General features: G+C 58.2%; 1 protein-coding gene across 1 annotated transcript in view; it reads left to right on the top strand.

The window, feature by feature from the left end:
* Positions 1-16,869, top strand: part of TCF7L1 (transcription factor 7 like 1) — an 18,212-nt gene extending 1,343 nt beyond the window's left edge. The window contains exons 3-12 of the mRNA XM_027907909.1: positions 770-900; positions 12,638-12,721; positions 13,003-13,135; positions 13,612-13,714; positions 13,992-14,075; positions 14,704-14,847; positions 14,925-15,084; positions 15,353-15,460; positions 15,653-15,713; positions 15,785-16,869. Coding sequence (XP_027763710.1) covers positions 770-900; positions 12,638-12,721; positions 13,003-13,135; positions 13,612-13,714; positions 13,992-14,075; positions 14,704-14,847; positions 14,925-15,084; positions 15,353-15,460; positions 15,653-15,713; positions 15,785-16,233 — 1,457 coding nt within the window. The 3' untranslated portion in view covers positions 16,234-16,869. The remainder of the gene's footprint in view (positions 1-769; positions 901-12,637; positions 12,722-13,002; positions 13,136-13,611; positions 13,715-13,991; positions 14,076-14,703; positions 14,848-14,924; positions 15,085-15,352; positions 15,461-15,652; positions 15,714-15,784) is intronic.
* Positions 16,870-19,047: the final 2,178 nt, after the last annotated feature.

The following is a 19,047-nucleotide window of genomic DNA, read 5'->3' as shown; positions in this document are numbered from 1 at the left end:
CCCCGCTCCGGTAACCGGCCCCGGTCGCTTCCCTGCGGGTGGATCGGTTCTGCCCCACGGAGGAACCGGGCTCGGTTCCCCCCCAAAGCTGGGTCCTTTCCGGGAGTGACCAGCACCGGGACCCTCTGCCCCCCGGGACCCCCCGTGCAGCCGAGATCCCCCTCCCGCGGCCACCCAGCAGCTGGGACTCCCCGAGAACAACCAAGGACACCCCCAAGAGACTTGGGCACCCCGAGAGGGACCTATCCGGGCCCCTACCAAGTCGGGACACTCCCCCCCTTCTCCCCAGAAGAACCAAGGATCCCTAAGGGACTTGGACACCCCTAGAGGGACCTACTCAGGTCCCCCCCAAGTGGGGACCTCCCAAGAAAAATCAAGGACACACCCCAGGGGATTGGGACCCCCAAAGAGACTCAGGCACCCGCAGAGGGACCTTACGCCTCCCCACGTGCGGACCGTCCCCCAGGAGTACCAAAGACTCCCACAAAGTGACTTGGTCACCCCAGAGAGACCTGCCTAGGACCCCCTACAAGTGGAGACAACTCCCCCAGAAGAAGAAGGGATCCCCCAGAAGGAGACTGGGTACCCCCAGAAAGACTTACCCGCCCCCGCTAAACGGGGACCCCCGAAGAACCAAGGACACCCCAAGGGACTTTGGCATTCCCAGAGGGACCTCCCCAGGCCCCACCAGGCACCCTGCCTTGCCTCCCTCCGTGGGTGCATCCCCCAGCCCTCTGCCTCCTGACCTCCCCTTTCCTTCTCTCCCCAGTGGTCAGACGACAACAAGATGGGGGTTTTTTTAAGGGTCCCCCCTATCCCGGCTACCCCTTCCTGATGCTCCCCGAGTTGGGTAGCCCCTACCTCGCCAACGGAGCCCTCTCCCCCGGCGGCGCCCGCACCGTAAGTGCCCCCCCAGACCCTCTCCTAACACCTCTCTCCCACCTTTTGGGGATGCTCAGACACACCCCCCTCAAGCCTCACAGCCCGTCCCGCAGGAAAATGACAACCTGGTGCTAAATAACCCCCCAAGAAATTGGGTTTATTCCCCTCACTTTGCCCCTTTGGGGTGGGAGGGGAGCCCTGAGAGGGGTGGGGAGTTTGGGGGGGGGGCCTCACCCCGGGGGACCCGCCCCGAAACCTGACCCTGAGCTGCCGCTTTTCTCATTTTAAAAGGGTTTTAAAGCCGTTAATGGGCCGACATTCTCCCGCGGGGGGAGAAGTGATTAAGCAAATTGAGCGAGAATTTCGGGGGGAGGAGGGGGGAATGGAGAGGGAGACCCACAGGCCTCCCCCCTCAGCGGTGTCCCTCGATCCCCAAATTGATCCCATTCACTTTCCTGGGCAGTACCCTAAATTTTAGGGATATAAAGGTATTTTAGGTGTATAAAGGTATATAAGGTGTTCCCTACCTTATATGAGGCCCTTCGCTGCCTCAGTTTCCCCTCCTGGTGCCTTCCCGCGGAGGGGGCGGGGGAGGGGGGAAAGGAGGGGAGAATTCTCAGCCCCCTGGGGGGTCCTCAGCCTTCTGGGAGGGGTGGGGACTCTGGCTGTGGTACCCACTGCGTCCTGGGCTGGAGCATCGCAGCCCATTCCCGAACTGTCCAGGTGTATTTCTTGCTCCAGCGATGCTTTCCCACATATTGTTTCCCCGGTATCCATAGGAAGCTGTGTTCCCATATGGGATATATATGGGATAACAACAGTTGTGGCAGTTATAATGGCTTGAAATCCCGGAATCTGCCTGGTGTTGCATGGAGAGTTTTCTGTATTTTTAGGGTTTTCCTGCGTTTGCTTTCCTGGAAGCAACTGGTTGGGGTGGCCATGGAGCTCCGATCCCGGGATTGGGAGGGTGGATTAGCTAATTATCACGGTGTTTGGCCAGTGGCTGGATAAAGGTTGTATTCCCAATTTGTCACTTTTAGGATTATGAGGTTTTGGGGATGATGCACCACTGGCCGAGATGCCAAACACTGGCGAGGAATCCGGGATAATGAGAAGGGATTGGTGTTGGGATCTGTCACAAGCAGCCGCTAATGATGATTTAATGAATCCCAGAAAGGGGATTAATTAACAGGGGCTGGAGCGCCTCCCGGATGTTTTGGAGGGATGAGTGGGGTTGGGAAAGCGCAGATTGGGGCTGAATCCTGGCAGATTGGGGCCTCTTCGTGGAGCCAAGTGAGTGAGGATTATCAGGGAGGGAGGGCAAACTGGGGGTAGTGGGGGGGGCTGGGTGAATTTTGTGGCGCCGTCGGGTGAGGCTCTGCCAGACCCCTGGGGCACTGAGAGGGCCCGAGCTCTGTGCAGGTCACAAACCTCCTTCCACAAACCCCCCTTCCACGAGCTCCCACTGGAGTGGTGGTGCAGAGATGCCCTGGATCCCAGCACTGATCCCAGGATGTCGTCGTGCTGCCGAGGCTGGATGGGATCTGGCTGGGCACAGCATCCCCAGTCCCACAGCAGATCCACCTGGGCACAGCATCCCCAGTCCCACAGCAGATCCACCTGGGCACAGCATCCTCGAGGCCGTTCTGGGTCCAGCCAGGCACAGCATCTGCAGTCCTGTGCTGGATCTGGCAGGACAGGGATCCTGCATTGGATCAGGCCAAGCTCAGCATCCTCGATCCCATACTGGATCCAGATAGGTGGAGGATCCCCAATCTCGTGCTAGATCTGGCAGGACAGAATGTCCTCAACCCTGTACTGAATCCAGCCAGGCACAGCATCCTTGACCCTGTCCTGGATCCTTCTGGCTGCAGCATCCTCAGTCCCACAGCGGATCCAGTCAGTGCAGCATCACTCAGTCCCAAACCAGATCCTGATGGGCACAACATCCTTGATCTCATGCTGGATCTGGTCAGGCTCAGCATCCTTGGTCCTATACCAGATCCACGTGGGCATCCTTGATCCCGTATTGAATCCAGCTGGGCACAACATTCCTGATCCCCTACTGGACCCAACTGGGCTCAGAATTCTCCATCTTGTACCAAATCCATCCAGACACAGCAACCCCAAGAGACATCCAGGTACAGCCTCCCCGATCCTCTGCTAGATCCGTGGGATGCAGCCTCTCCAGTTCCACCCTGGATCCGGCTGGGCGCAGCATCCCCACATGAAGCATCGCCCGAGGGGGCCCCGAGCTCAGGGAGCCAAACCCTCCACCCGTCTGCATCCCAGGAGGCTGGGACGGGCCCGGGCACGCAGAGCGCCGGGGTGGCAGGAGGCACGGGCTGCTCTGGGAGCCGACTGTTCCAGCTCTCTCTCGTTCCGCCCCAGCGCTGGAGGAAACGAGCTGATCTGCGGGATCCCGGGGCGGCGGCATCCATCCTCATCACCCACGGTGCTGTGGATCGACCTCCACGGGAAAGGGAAGATTTTTGTGGAAAACCCACGCCCCAAATAATCTCTGTGGCCAGGAGATGCTCCGAGGAGGTGGCCGGGAAGGTGATGGATCCTGGGGATGGATGTATCCATGAGTGCCGGGTTCGATCTGACGGCAGCCAAACCACTGGAGGACTTTTCTGGAATACTGGGCAGGAAAGCACTGTTTGCACATCTCTTCACGATGAAGTCTTTAGGAATCTGGGAAACTGATGGAAATCTGGGAAATATTTAGGAATCTGGAGACACAATGCCTTCCTGTACCCCAAAGTGGAAGAAGGCCCAGAAGATGGATGCTCCTGCCCTTCATCTGGGTGTATTCACTTTGCTCCTGGGTTGTTTCCCAACAGGATCCTGAGATTTGGGAAGTGACCACCCACCCCAGTATCATTTCCCTGGCAATTTCTGTCTGGGGGGTATTTCTGGGGGTCCACTCAGACGGTGAAGGAATTTGTTGGAATCTGCTGATTGCGTTGGTGTTTGGAGCAGCGTTTTAGCCCAGTTTTCCCCAGGGGGAATCAGGAATTGGGGACCCCTGAGCCTGTGTTTGGCTCCTTGGGATCATTCCCAACACCACGAAGGTCTCCAAGGTGGGATGGAAAGGAAAAGCTCTGGACATGCAGGAACTGGATGGATGCAAATCGCTATTGCTGCCGCGCCGGATCCATTCCATCAGGAACGTGGGGAGCTGATGGGTTTTATCCCAAACCCAGAATTAGCCGGATCCATACAGGGGTAAAATCTCATCCCAGCATGGGAATCTCATCCAGCTTGGGAAGGGGATGGGAACCAGGCACGGCACTGCCAGAGAGGCGAAGCTGAGACCACGCACAGGATTGGCATTATTCCCAAAATAAACCAGTTTAACCCCAGGAATTCGAGTCTGGAGGCGAGGATTTAAATAAATCCAACCCTTCCTCGGGCATGGAATTCCATCCAAACAGCTCTCCCGACGCCATGCCAGTGTAATTAATGCACCTCCATGTAATTAATGAGCCTCCGCGGGCTGTGATCCCAAAATAAATGAGGGAAAAATCCATAACCTGGGCTTATTCTGGCTTTTTTTTGCACCATTCCTGCGATGAATTCCCGAGGATACAGAGCTGTATCTGTCTCCTAAAGAAAATAGATCCTTAACTGCGCTGCTGCCAAGGAAAATGATTAAAATACAGATTTTTGGCAGGAAAAAGGGTTGCTCCGAAAACTGGGCGGGTCTTGCTGGCAGCTCTGGTGGAGCGTGGAGGGTTTTGGCGTTGGGATGTGGATGGAAGTGTTGGGATGGGGGGGATTTTCTGGCTTGGGGGGGCTCGTTCGATGCTCTGCATCTCTGGACTAAGGCAGTTCCTCCTTCCTCCTGCACCAGGTTGGGATTTGCTGGTTTATTTAGGATTTACCTCCCCCATCAGTACTGCCTTCCTTCCCCACCTGGAAAATATTAAGGAAAAAAAAGGATTTTTTCACACTTTTTGGCTTCTCCCTGTTGCTCCGTGCAGCTGCTGGGTTAATCCAATCCTTGCCGGCTCTGAGCCCTCCCCGTGCCTCAGTTTCCCCACTCCCAGACTCTCCCGCCGCCGCACACAATGGCCTCTTTATCCCGCTCCTTAATTATGCTCTTCGGCTAATTACCCTGCGGGCGGGGTTTGGAGGGGCTAAATGAGACCTACAGGAGGACTTCCCCCCCCCCCCCCTCCCAATTCTCCCTCCTCCCTCCCTTTTCCAACACTATTCCCAAATTAAAGCGATGAAGTAAGTGCTCGGGGCGCCTCTGCTCAGCCCTGGGATTGTTCCGGGACTGAGGCACATTCATCATCCTTCTGGAATTCCCAGCAGCTGCTTTTCATTAGTTTTCCTTCCTTGAAGTCGCTGGCGGGAGCTTGGGAGGGAAGAGGAACCCGGGGGGAAGTGCCCGGTGCATCCCGGATGGAGGAAGAGGAGGGATAAGGAAATGGGGGGGTCGGGATCGTGTTGTGTTCATCTCTCTTCGTGCTGGGGGCGTTTTGGGAGGAAAGGGGGTGGAGTGGGGGAAGGTAGTCTGAGGGGAGGGGGAGGGGAAGGGGCGATGGTGATGTTTGGTTTCACAGTTTGCACTGGTGTTTTTTGGCAATGATGTCACTCTGTGCCTTCGCCCTGGGGGTCCTGGAGCCCTGGGAATCCTGGAGCTCTGGGAATCCTGGAGCCCTGGGAATCCTGGAGCTCTGGGAATCCTGGAGCTCTGGGGATCCCGGAGCCCTGGGGATCCTGGAGCCCTGGGGATGGTGTTCAGAGCCCTGGGGATGGTGTCAGAGCCCTGGGGATGGTGTCAGAGCCCTGAGGATGGTGTCAGAGCCCTGGGGATGGTGTCAGAGCCCTGGGGATGGTGTCAGAGCCCTGGGATGGTGTCAGAGCCCTGGGGATGGTGTCAGAGCCCTGGGATGGTGTCAGAGCCTTGGCAGAGAGCAGGGCAGCTCACAGGCTGTGCTGGCCGTGCTGGTGTCCCATGGGGGCTGCCGGGGGGGTACTGGACCCCCTGGAGTCTCCTGGCAGCCGTGGCCCCCAGTAGCAGGGGTGGTGTGGGGGGCTTTGGAGCGGTGGGATTGTTGGTGGCGGGGCAGGCTGAGCCTGTTGTTCCCGCCGGGATCCCCCGTGCGGATGCAGCGGGATGAATGGATCTATTGAGGCCAGGGCTGGGAGCTGCAGACAAAAGCCACGGGGGGACTCGGGGCCACTGGGTTTGGGGGGCTGGGAGGGGGGGCCCAGCAGGCACTGAGCCCATCCTGCTCCGTGGCTGGTGTGTGTGAGGGGTGCTGGGGGCACCCGTGGGTGAGGGATGCTCGGGGCATGGTGAGGGATGCGTGGGGTGTCCGTGGGGAGAGGCCTGGTGAGGGATGCTTGGGGTAGTCATGGGATGCTCAAGTCACCCGTGGGTGAGGGATGCTCAGGGCATCCTGTGGGGGGGATTCTCGGAGTGTCCCTGTGCCAGGGTCACTCTGGGCTGAGGCTGCATCCCAAGAGCCAGCTCAGCCAGTGTCCTGGCATCCCTCCAGTGTTATCCTGCTTCCTGCCATCCTTCTCATCCCCAGTTCCCTCCCTCACCTTCCTCTGCCACTGGTATCCCTTGGGGGAGGGGAAACAGAGATGAGGTTGGATAAGTGCCACCACGCTGAGCTCATCCCAAACTGAGTTTTTTGGCCACTTTTTCCACCTTCCCATCCCAGCCCCACTGGCATTACCCACCTGGTGTCCATGAGTCTGGGCTGTGTCATGGGAATGGATGAGCATCCGTTCTTGAGGTGTCACAAGCTCTCATTCCCACCCTGAAATCATTGTCCCTGCTTGGAACACCCTTTGCCTGGCTGGTGTCACCCAAAAAATGCCAAACAGATGACATGGTGATGTGTCCTGCATCACCCCCATATCACCCTTGAAAAACCCTAAATCCTGATGGGAAAATAACCCCAGCAGGAATTTTTGGTGTTCTCCTTGGGATGTGGGGATGCAGGAGACCCCCCAAAAGCCTCCTGACATGAATTTGTTGTCCTGGTGTTCATGGGCAACATCTGGAGGAGATTATTTGGCTGGGAAGTGGCTGCAGGGAGGGAGTGGGGGGGAAGATTTACGGCCCGTTCCTTGGGCTGTAAATCCAGTTGTAATTGGGATTTCTCCCTTCCCAATTATCCCAGGGAAGCGGAACGCAGTGGGGGGTTACAGGACAGGCGATGGGCCCCGTGGGACTGGGATGTTCCTGGTTTTCTCCCTGTTTTTTGACACTGGGGTGATTTCCTGGGGTATGAAGGACACCCCATCCCAGCTCAGGAGGGTGACAGGTTGGGTCCCTACTTTCCCTTTCTCTCCCTTTCCTGCTCCATTTCCAGTTCCAAGGGGACACGAATCCCCATGACTGGTGAATCCCCAACACCTCCCCTTTCCTTTTCTGTCTTCCTAATTGGACTCTCTTTCCACGTCCCATGAGTGCCATTGAGAAGGACCTTTTTCTCCCTTTTCCACCTCTTTTATTACCCCTTTCCCTTCCCTTTCCCACATTCCTCCATTTTTCCCTTTTCTACCTTCCTTATGCCCTTTCTTTCCCCCTTTTCTTCCCCTCCTTTTCCTCCCCTCCGTTTTCTTCCCTCCCACTTTCTTCCCCGTTTTCCCCTTTTTCCTTTTTTCACCCTTTTCCCACCCTTTTCCCACCCTTTTTGCCTCCTTTTCCCCATTTCCTCCCTGTTTCCCCCCCATTTTCTTTTGCTTCTCCCCTGTTTTTCTCCCTTTCCCCCTTTTCCCCCTTCCCTTCTCCCCATTTTCTCCCTTTTTCCATTTTCTCCCCCTTTTCCCATGTTTCTCCCCTTTTTTTCGTTTTCCCCCCTGTTTGGGGCTCCCCCTCTGTTCCCCCTTGGCACCATCCCCTCCACACCATCCTGGGATGCAGCCCCAGCCCCTCCTGCCAGAGCAGATTTGGGGTTTTTGCCCCTCTGTGCTCCCAAGCACAAAGTTTTATGGAGTTGGACGACACATTGAGCGCAGAATCCTCACTCCCCTCAAAAATCCCATTTCCCTGTGACACCTGGAGCCAAATTTGGGTGTTATTTTCCCCAAACAAGCTGGTAACACTGCTCAAGGCCAGGACCTTGGGATGCCTTGAGGCAGCAGCCACACCTGGACAGTTTTGGGGGGCTCCATTAAACATCCCACAAATCCCCATTTCCCACCCTGATGCTTGGCCTTTCCCATCTCCCTTGGCATGATTTTGGGATGAATTTTGGGGAAAAGGGCTCGAGCAGAGGCAGGAGGGGGAAGGGCTGTTGGTTATCCCACCACTGTGTAAGCAGGCTGGGAATGTGGGAGCCTCCTGGGAGCAGGGGACGACTTGGGGGACTCTGCAAAGCCCTGGGAATTTGGGCTGGAAAAGGGAATGGCATGAGGATAGGTGACTGGGGGTCACCATCTCCCAGGTCCTGTCCTGGGATGGAGGTGGCATGGGAGGGATGGATGCTGGATACCAGTGGGAATATTCCCAGGTGCTCTACAGCTCGTCTGGGGGGGGGTTGGGATGGGGATGAAGCACCCAGGTGCTGGGATCACCTGGATCTTCTCCATGGTGGTTCCTGTTGGATCATCTGCAGGCAAATGGAAAAGCCAATAGAGAGGCTCCTGCCACAGAGGCTCTAGGTAATGTTTTACCTGCAAAAATGGTCCAACCAGGCTTTTTCTCTCCCAAAATGAGGCCGGTGGGTGCTGACTGTGAGGCTTTGATCCCAGCAGAGAGGAGCCTGTGCTGGGACAGGCAGCGTAGGCATTGATGATGGGATGTGCAGCATTGGGATGAGTCACAGAGCCTGGAGACAGAGCAGCAGAACAGGCAGTAAACCTGGGATGGGCGATCCTGGGACACCTGGGTGTAGAGCATCCAGCCTGGAACACCCACTTCCCTCAAAAATTGCATCTTGCCTGGCCATGAGGCAGCACAGCAGCGCTGGGACACAGTGCTGGGACAGGATGCCAGGCTGGGACACCGGGAAGGAGATGCTGGGACACACAGTGCTGGGTCAGGGGATCCTGGGAGAGGAGGTGCCGTGACAAACAATGCTGGGATATGCAATGTCAGGACATGGGATGCCAGGATGTGCAATCCTGGGACATGGAGAGCTGGGACACACCGTCGTGGGACATGCCACACCAGGATGTGGAATCCTGGGGCACGGCACGGTGGGACACACAGCACCAGGATGTGCAGCACTGGGACACACAGCACCAGGATGTGCAGCAATGGGACATGTGACACCAGGATGTGCAGCACTGGGACACACAGCACCAGGATGTGCAGCACTGGGACACACAGCACCAGGATGTGCAGCACTGGGACATGGAAAGCTGGGATCCACAATAGCAGGATATGGAATGCCGGGATCTGCAACACCAGGATGTGGAATGCTGGGATGTGCAGTCCTGGGATATCCCTGGGACACGACACCAGGACATGACACGCTAGGACTTGCACTCCTGGGACACACAACTCCCACCCGGACGTGCCACACCAGGACATGCAGCCCCAGCCCAGCCCCAGCCAGCACTTTTCCCCCTTCCCAAGGAAACCATTGCAGCTGGATCGATCCCTGTGCAGAAGAGGAGTGGAAATCCTGTCGTGAACACCCTTAATTGGGCACCAGGGGATCCCCTGGTTCCCCTTCCTCCTGGGTCTGGGGGCTCCCAGAGGGTTCCCAGAGGGACGGGCTCCGGCAGGGAAGGGGTTATCCCTGTTTTTAATTGGCTGGTAACGAGGACCCAGGACTGGCTCTAATCTCTCTGGAATGTGACCGATTTTCAACTATTTTCCTCTTTTTTTTTGTTGCTGTTTCACAGCTCCAATCCCCACGTGGGGGACGGGGGTGGGGGGGACAGTGGGGGCTGTGTCCCAGCTGGAGCTGAGGGATGGGGAAGGAAAAGGGTCGGGGGGGTCATTTTTCCACATCACCACTGAACCATTCACCAGCTCCCCCCCTCTTTGTATATTTTGAAAGGGTCTCCCCTCTTCCCTTCCCCCCTCCCCTCCCCAGCCTCCCGAAATGGCCTCGAAATGAGAATCAGCCTTTTATCCCCAAACCTTCCCCCGCCGCCGCCTCCCCGCCCGTCCCCATCCCCTCGCGCCTTCTCCGCTTACAGAGCGGCCCAGAAAGCCCCTTTGTGACAGGCAGCGGGCAGGGGGTCCTGAGGGGGGGGCAGGGAGCCCCCTCAGCACTGGGGGGGCATCTCCTGCCTTGCCCTGCACGTGGTCGTGGGGATGACAGAGGGGGGGGACACCGAGGGTCTCGTCCAGTGCTTGGGGCCGCTTGGATGGGGATGGGCAGGGGGAGGTGGGGGGTCCCACAGGGCTGCAAGGGGAGGCACCTTGGACATCACCCTGAGCATGGCTGTGGGGCTGTCCCTGTGCCGTGGATCCCCTGGGTTTGGAAGGTCATCAAAGCTGGCACTGCAGGAACAGCTCGATCCTAAGGAGAGCTGGCTCATGGCAAGCCCGGGATGATGGTGAATGCATGAGCCATGGTGAGCCCATGGGTCACAGCAGGCCTGAGGGTGACAGCCAGGGGTGACAGTGAGCCCGTGGGTGACAGTGAGTCCACAGGTGACTCAGCCACAGGTGATAGTGAGTCAGCCCATGGGTGATAATGAGCCCACGAGTGACACTGAGCCTGTGGGTGATGGCCCACAGGTGATGCTGAGCTGGTGGGTCACGGTGAGCCGGGGTCAGGGGGTCACCCACATGTGGTGTCCTGGCTTGTGGCCTCCTCCACAACCAGCTGCCAAGGGACAGATCCAGTCCCGACTCCTGACACCAGCGGGATTATCCCAAAAGTTTCCCCGTGGAGGCACTGGAGCATCCCTGTGCTGGGATCGGGGCGAGGAGTGGCCTGGTGGCACCCGGGGCAGGCAGTGAAGCAGGTTTGTGGGCATCCCATGTGCCTGCAGCTGTGGGAATGGTTGGATCGTGGGGAATCCTCACCTTGGCTTTGGGACCTTGCTGTGCTGAGGGGGTCCTGTGTGGGGGGTCCCAGGGTGCAGCAGGGAGAGGGTGTGATGGGGGGGTTCTGGGTGCTGGGGATGGAGCAGGATACTGGGGATGGAGTGGGGGGATGCTGGGGATGGAGGGGTTACTGGAGGCAGAAGGAGGATACTGAAGGTGTGGGGGATACTGGAAATGCAGGAGTGGGATATTGGAGATGCAGGGGGGGACACTGTAGATGGGATAATGGAGATGCAGAGGAGGGGATACTGGAAATGCAGGGGTGGGATACTGGAGGTGCAACAATGGATGCTGGAGATAGAGGCAGGGATAGTGAAGGCACAGGAGGGGATGCAGGGAAGGTGCTGGATGGGATGTGGAGTGCAGGAGGAGATGGATGGGATACTGGAAATGCAGGAGGGGGGTGGTGGAGGCTCAGGGACAGCAGGAGGTGCTGCAGAGGGGACACAGGACACTTCGGGGGTGGCAGGAGGCGATGCAAGTGGGGAGGAACCTGCCAGCCCTGGAAGGGTTAACACTCCCCCAAACTCCTCCTGGGTTTTCCTTCCAGCTGCCTCAGCTCAGGAAGGTCTGTATGTGGGGAAATTCCTGCAGGCAGCTGCTCCAGCCACATTCCCACATTCTCGAGCCCCCGGCATCTCCAGGGACCTTCCCTCCCTCCTGCTGTCTGCGGGAAACGCCTTCGGCCCCCCCAAACACTACACAAAGTGCCTTTCTTTGGGGGGCTGCTGGGGAGACACCCCAGTGTCACAGCAAGAATTAACTGAGGATGGGGAAAAAAAAAACCCAAACACCTCCAAACCCCCTGTGTTTGCCCCCTCCACCCTCAGTATGGGACTGATTTCTTGCACACCAACAATTTGGGGTCGATGATGGTACCCCAAGGACTGGGGACAGGGGGGGGCACCCGTAGGCACAGGGACCTCCCAGGGAGGCAGCACCACTGGGGTGAGATTTGGGATTTGAGATTTGGGATTTAAGATTTGGGGTTTGGCACCATTTGGGGCAGAAATCTGGGGTTTGGCACCATTTGGGGCTTAAGTTTCGAGGGGGTTGTACTATTTTGGACAGAAATTTGGGGGTTGCAATTTGAGCCTTTGCAGTCTTTGGGGCAGAGATTTGGGAATTAGGGTTTTGTGCAATTTGGGATTTGGGGGTTTGCACCATTACTGGGGTCTGTAGAGGCACATAGGGTTGAAAACTTCCTTTTGCCCCCCCAAAACCTCTTTGCCACCAGCCCATGGTGTCCTCCATGGCTTGAGGTGTCTCCAGCCAGTGCAGGCGGGATCAGGGAATATTTTGGGGCCAGGCTGTTGTTTCAGAGCGGGGGAATGTTTTGGGACCAGGGGCATTTTAAGGGCCTGGGAAATGTTTTTGGGCTGGAGGTGTTTTGTGTCTGGGGAGGGAGTTTGTGGGCTGGGGAATCTTTTGGGACCGGGGTTTTTTGGGAGGGCTGTAAGAGTGTTTTGGGGCTGGGGTGATGTTTTGGGGCTGAAGGTGTTTTGGGACTAGGGGGGATATTTAGAGGACAGGGGATTGTTTTGGGATCAGGGGTTGTTTTGGGGCCAGGGGTGTTTTGGGGCCAGGGGTGTTTTGTGGCAGAGGGTGTTTTGCAGTAGAGGGTGCTTGGGGCTGGGATGTTTCGGGGTGGGGATAATGTTTCAGGACTGGTGCAGGGGCAGGGGGTTTTGCAGCCAGGTGGGGGTGTTTTGGGGCCGAGGGCATGTGGGGCTGCTGGAGGCCATTGTCCCATCCCTCCCACAGTACCTGCAGATGAAGTGGCCGCTCCTGGACGTGCCGGCCGGGGCCACGCTCAAGGACAGCCGCTCACCCTCACCTGCACACCTGGTAAGAACAGCCCCTTCCTGCAGGGCGGGGAATTCCCAGTGCCCCCCATGATCCTGGAGTTATGGAATCAGGAGGCGGTTTGGGTTGAAAGGGACCTTAAAGACCACCCAGTCCCACCCCCCTGCCCTGGGCAGGGACACCTTCCACTAGATCAGGTTGCCCCAAGCACCGTCCTACCTGGCCTGGAGCACTCCCAGGGGTGGGGCAGCTGTGGGGTTGCTGCCCAGGGGTGTTCCTGGGGGGTGGCCATTGTCCCGCCCTCCCATGCGCTCTCCCCGCAGTCCAACAAGGTCCCGGTGGTGCAGCACGGCCATCACATGCACCCGCTGACGCCGCTCATCACCTACAGCAACGACCCCTTCCCGCCGGGATCCCCGCCCGGCCACCTCTCCCCAGAGATCGACCCCAAGACAGGTGAGCACAGGGTGGGGGGAGCAAAGGGAACATGAGGGTGTGGGTGCTGTGCTGGGAACGAGGGGCTCTCCCATTGGGTGGTCCCTCTGCCTCCTGGGTGGTCTCAACCCAGTCCCTGGGAGGGGGCTGGGGATGGGTCCTCACCTGGAGTGTGGGGATACCCCCAGGGCTGTGCTGTGGGTGTCTCAGCAGCCTCTGCCCAGCCTGCAGTGACGGGTGCTGGGAGGGAGAGAGGGTGTTGTGAGGCAGGTGGGGTGCTTGGCAGCAGACCAGGTGCTCAAAGGGAGGTGGGGTGCTGGGAGGGAAATGGGTGCTCATAGGGAGGGTGCTTGGAGAGGCAGACCAGGTGGTCAGTGGGAGCTGGGGTGCCCAAAGGGAGGGTGCTGGAGGCAGACACGGCGTGGAGGACAGTGGGGAGCCCCGAGGCTGCTGTACCCCTGCTCTAACCCCCCGCTCTGTCCCTCTCTCCCTCGCAGGGATCCCGCGGCCGCCGCACCCCCCTGAGCTGCCCCCCTACTACCCGCTGTCCCCCGGAGCTGTGGGGCAGCTCCCGCACCCACTGGGCTGGCTCGTGCCACAGTAAGGATGGACCGGCCCTGGCAGGGGGGTCTCTCTCACCTCTGTGTCCCTGTGAATCCTGGGAGCCCCCTGAGACTCTCCTCCTCTTCCCACTTTCCCCCCTTTCCCCTGCGAGTTCCGCAGGATGCCGCAGGCTCCTGTGGCGGGTGGGAAGGGAAGGGCTCCCCACTGCTGGAAAATTTGGGGATCACCCAGATGGAGATAGCTGGAGACCAGTCCGAGGATCCCTGTGAACCGGGAAGGGATCTTTTTTCCGCTGAAACTCGTGTTTTTGCAGGCAAGGACAGCCCGTGTACTCCATCCCTCCTGGTGGCTTCCGGCACCCCTATCCCGCCCTCGCCATGAATGCCTCCATGTCCAGGTGGGTCTTGGAAGGGGGAGGGACCCTCGTGGGCATCCCAGAGCTGGGGGTGGGTTTTGGAACACTTCCCTGCAGAAAATGCGCAGGCACAGACCAGTCCCAGAAGATCAGGGTGTTCCCCTTGCATGATGATCCCCCCTCCGGAGGGAGTGGATGGTCCCCCATGGGTGGAGGAATGTGACATCCCATGGGCTCAGGGCATCACTTAGGTTGGGTCTGTGTCCCCATGTCAAAGCTGGAGCAGGATTTCGGGGCTTTTGGGTTGATCTGGGGTCTCCAGGGTGGATTTGGGGTCTCCAGCATGGCTTCGGGGTTTGCACTGTGGATTTGCAGTTTGCAGTGTGCATTTGGTGTTTCCAGCATGGCTTTGGGGTTTGCAGCATGGCTTTGGGGTTTGCAGCATGGCTTTGGGGTTTGCAGAGTGGATTTGTGGTTTCCAGGGTTGATTTGTGGTTTCCAGGGTTGATTTCAGGGCTTGAAGCGTGGATTTGGAGTTCCAGCATGGTTTTGGGGTTTCTAACTTAACTGGCTTGAGGCTGGTGGTCTCTCAGCCCAGGAGGTTCTCAGGGGGATCTGTAGGTGCCTGTGGGGAGGTGACCACCCCTCCTGTCCTCTCCCCCCTCTGCAGTTTGATGTCCAGCCGCTTCTCCCCACACATGGTCCCACCGCCCACCCACGGGCTGCACCCCTCGGGCATCCCACACCCCACCATTGTCTCGCCCATCGTCAAGCAGGAGCCCACCCAGCCCAGCGCCAGCCCTGGAGGCAGCTCGTGAGTGGAGGCTGGGGCCAACCATGGGGACAGGGGCTCATTCTGGGGGTCCTGACCCCCCATCCTGCTCCTTCCAGGAAATCCCCTGTGGCAGTGAAGAAGGAGGAGGAGAAGAAGCCCCACATCAAGAAGCCGCTCAACGCCTTCATGCTGTACATGAAGGAGATGAGGGCCAAGGTGGTGGCTGAGTGCACGCTGAAGGAGAGCGCTGCCATCAACCAGATCCTGGGCCGGCGGGTATGGTTGGGATCCCCCTGCCAGGGACCCTCCACACAGCCCAGCTCCACTTCTCCCCATGAATCCGTCCCTGGACCTGGGGCTCTGCCAGCCCAGGGAGTCCCAGGGAGGTGGTGGGGACCTGGGTGGCATCAGAATGGGGAGGGGTGGACCTCTGCAGCCCAGGACATTAAGTCCTCGGGGTCAGCAGCATAGATTTGAGGTTTCCAGCCTGGCTCTGGGGTTTCCAGCCTGGCTCTGGGGTCTCCAGCACGGTGTCTCCCTGCAGTGGCACTCGCTGTCGCGGGAGGAACAGGCCAAGTACTACGAGCTGGCGCGGAAGGAGCGGCAGCTGCACTCGCAGCTCTACCCAACCTGGTCGGCGCGGGACAACTACGTACGTGTGTCCCCTGCAGTCCCTGCTGCCACCCCCCAAGAGGGCCCCTCTCCCGGGGTTTGGCTGGTTTGGGGTGCTGGGGGTGGTTGGTGACGACGCCAAGTCCCTGTGGATGCTCTGGGGCGGCGTCGGCCCAGCTTCCCCCCACGGGCAGCCAAAAGCCGTGGAAGAACCTGAGATCGTCTTTTCCAGGGCAAGAAGAAGAAGCGAAAGCGGGAGAAGCTGGCGCAGCAGCAAAGCCACGACACGGACAGTGAGTACCACCCCCCTTTCCCTCCCCCTGCCCCGGGCTCCGGCCGCTCACGCTGTGCCCGTGTCCCGCAGGCTCCCTGCCCGCCAAGAGCAAGAAGCCGTGTGTGCCGTACCTGCCGGCCGAGAAGCCGTGTGCCAGCCCGGCCTCGTCCCACGGCAGCATGCTGGACTCGCCCGCCACGCCCTCGGCCGCGCTGGCCTCGCCGGCCGCGCCCGCTCCCACCCACTCGGAACAGGCCCAGCCGCTCTCGCTCACCACCAAGCCAGAGGCCAGGGCTCAGCTCGCCGTGCATTCCACCGTCCTCTCCAGCAAAGCCTCCTCTTCTTCCTCCTCTTCCTCCTCCTCCTCCTCCTCCTCCTCCTCCAGCCTCAGCAGCCCGCCCTCACTCCTCTCCAGACCCATCCCCTTCACCTCGGTGCCCCCCACGGCTCTCCTCTCCTCGCCCCCTGGCTCCATCCCGGCTGCCCTGGCCGTGCTGCAGACGCAGCCCCTTTCCCTGGTCACCAAACCTGCTGACTAAGGGAGAAACCTCATCCCCCCTGGTCCCATCCACCTGTCCCCTCCCCGCTGTACATTGCAGAAGCCACAATCAAGATTCAAACGCAGCCAAAACCATTATTGGTCAATATTTGACCCTTTCTGAACTTTCTGGAAGCAGACTCTGGAGGAAGGGGCTTTCTACTCAGAGCTGCTGCCAGCAGTCGACCTAAAGACTGTTTTTATTAAAAAAATGGAAAAAATGGAAAAAAAAAAAGAAAAGACCCTCCACAAGCTGCCGACGATGGGAATCTCCGTGGGACGAGGCAGTTGCCCATCTCTGCTGTGGGGCACAGGGATGACACCTGCACAGCGGTGCCAGCACTGAACACGGCCAGTGTTGTGCTGGAGCCGGCATTCCATCCTGGATCCGAGAGCAGGAATGCCTCTACCTGCTCCCAGATCCTCCCATCCTGTGGCTCTGCTCCCATCCCTGGCTCCCACCTTCGCCCTGTCCTGGCAAGGAGCCGGATCCTGTCCTGGGGGTGCTGCTCCATCGGTGCTGCTTCTGCCCGCGGTCGTGCCGGGGTGGGCAGGGTCTGGGGCTGAGCCCCGGGGGGGGGGGGGTATGTTTTTATCACCTCGAAATCCTGTTATTTTTCACAAAAGGAAATAAAACTACAGCTGCAACTCACTGTGTGAGCGTGGTCCGTGCGGGAAGTGCTCGCTCCTTGTGCGTCCTGGGAAACATCTCGGGATGGGCCTCCAGTCCCACTCCAGAGGTCCAGCATCCCCTGAACACCTTTGTCAGTGGGCACAGGTTGATTCTGGAGTGTCCATTTTGGGGTGCTGGAGCGATCCAGGCAGCAGGATGTGGGGGATTGGGTGAATCAGTTTAGGAGGTGCTCAAGAAGGGAAGTGGGAGTTACTGGTGTACACTGGATGCTCCGTTGCCTGCTTCTTCCAAACCAGGGATGAAAAGATTGGGATGAAAAAGGACCAGCACAAAATCAACCCAATGGATTTTCAACTCACCTGAAGTCCTCGATCAGTTCAATATTTGGGCCCATCAGGACTCCTCCCTCTCCCTGTATTTTAACAGGAACCCCCCCCCAGTTTTCCCCCTGGAACTCACAATTTTGTTTCTGTTTCAGACTGACTCCAAGCTGCGCCCATCCAGAGCTGATCAGTGGGGTTCATAGTCCTGTTCCATTCCCTTTCCAAATTTCCCACCCAGTTCCCATCTCCCAGGGCCCTCTCTACCCACACCCCTCCTGCATTTTGGGGACTGTGGTGTCCCCCAGCCATGGTGGTGGTGACATCCTGACCGTCGGTGACAGGTGAGCCCATCCTGCACTGCTGGGTCTGGTGGGGCTTCGACTCCTTTGGGGATCAGTGATGTCTTTTACTCCTGTTTTGACATTTCCCTTTCCCTTTCCAGCACTGAGAAGCCACCAAGAAGGTATTTTTGGGGAACTGGAGCAGCAGTAGGTGCCTGTCTGCAGGTAGAGGGGGAAGGGACCATCTTGGTGTCCTTAAAGAAGATGCATCTATGTTTTCTTGATGAACAAGACATTGGCATGTATAACTCCAGCAGATAATACCTGGATTTGAGGATTTTCATATCAGAGCTGGGCAGAACTATCAAAAACTCACTCGTGACCTCTGCCCCCAGCTGAGGGGCCCTTGGCTGAGCCCCAGGGACACATCTGGGGCCAACACCGGCTCCCAAAACCTCGTGAAAGCTCCTGATGCCTTCTGCAAACAGCAGTGGGACCTGCAGCAGGAGCATGGCTTCTCCATCCAGTGCAGGACCACCCTCTGGACAGCTGAAATTCCCAGCTTGGAGCATCCTAGAGCTCCCAAAATCACTGCTCCCAGGGGTCCTGGCTAGTTGGGAGCCACAAGCAGTGAGTGCAGCTCATGCAGCTGCTTGGTGCCACCACCACTGAATCCTCCCAGTGCCTGCAGCACCATTACTGTCACACCCAAGACAACCCCAAATCCGGGAGGCACTTCCATTCCACACTCCAAATTATTGAAATTTCTTGCTTTCAAAGGAAAAAAAAAAAGTGCAGGCTCTGGGAAGGAGCTCCATCCTCTGCAGGAGCAGCCGGGAGGAGCAGCCACGCGTCGCGTGGTCAGGCGAGCGCCGGGGTGGAGGGGATTAGGGTGTCGCCCAAAACGTGCGTGGCCATCGCCTGAAAAGAGCCAAAACGGGGCTTTTTTAAGAGAAAGTGTTCCAAGAAAGTGGTTTTGGGTGAGGGACGCCTGGATGGCATGTGGCCTCGCTCTCCCCGACACTGGGAGCGGGCTGTGGACAAACAGCTCCTTGAATTGGATTTCATGGGAAATTAAAGGCATGAAGAGACCTGTCACAAGAATTAAATCTGAACCGGAGCCAGACAGCTTCAAACAGATGTTGGGCTTCAGCAGGAGAATATTCCTTTGTTTTACTCGGCGTTTTCCCATACGGAAAAGGAACATCTGTTGCAGTGCGTTCGCAGTGCTCCGGAGCTGAGACGGGATGGGATTATCCCTGCCAGAGGAGAAGGAACTGCTCACCAAACCCTCCTGGCCTCGCTGCTCCTTGGGGGAGAGGGTGAGGCCAGTGATGTGTTGCTCCAGCCTTGGGTGGACCCGCTGGATCTGTCGTGGTTGAACGGATCGTAGGATCAATATATCCATCGTGCCTGCAGCAATACAGCTGGATGAGACTGCTGAATTCACAGTGGTTATCCATGGAAAATGGGTCCTTCTGGCTTTTATTTGTCCACTGGGAGGTGCTTCTACAGGAGGTGTCTCTGCCCATGGCAGGGGATTGGAACAAATTGGTCTTTAGGGTCCCTTCCAACCT

Source organism: Empidonax traillii, unplaced genomic scaffold, assembly GCF_003031625.1.
Source record: "Empidonax traillii isolate 1590-97213 ecotype Southwest subspecies unplaced genomic scaffold, ASM303162v1 scaffold1569:size99645, whole genome shotgun sequence".
Classification (NCBI taxonomy): Eukaryota; Metazoa; Chordata; class Aves; order Passeriformes; family Tyrannidae; genus Empidonax; species Empidonax traillii.
The sequence above is the reverse complement of the archived record's forward strand: the minus strand, read 5'-3'. Positions and strand labels throughout refer to the sequence as shown.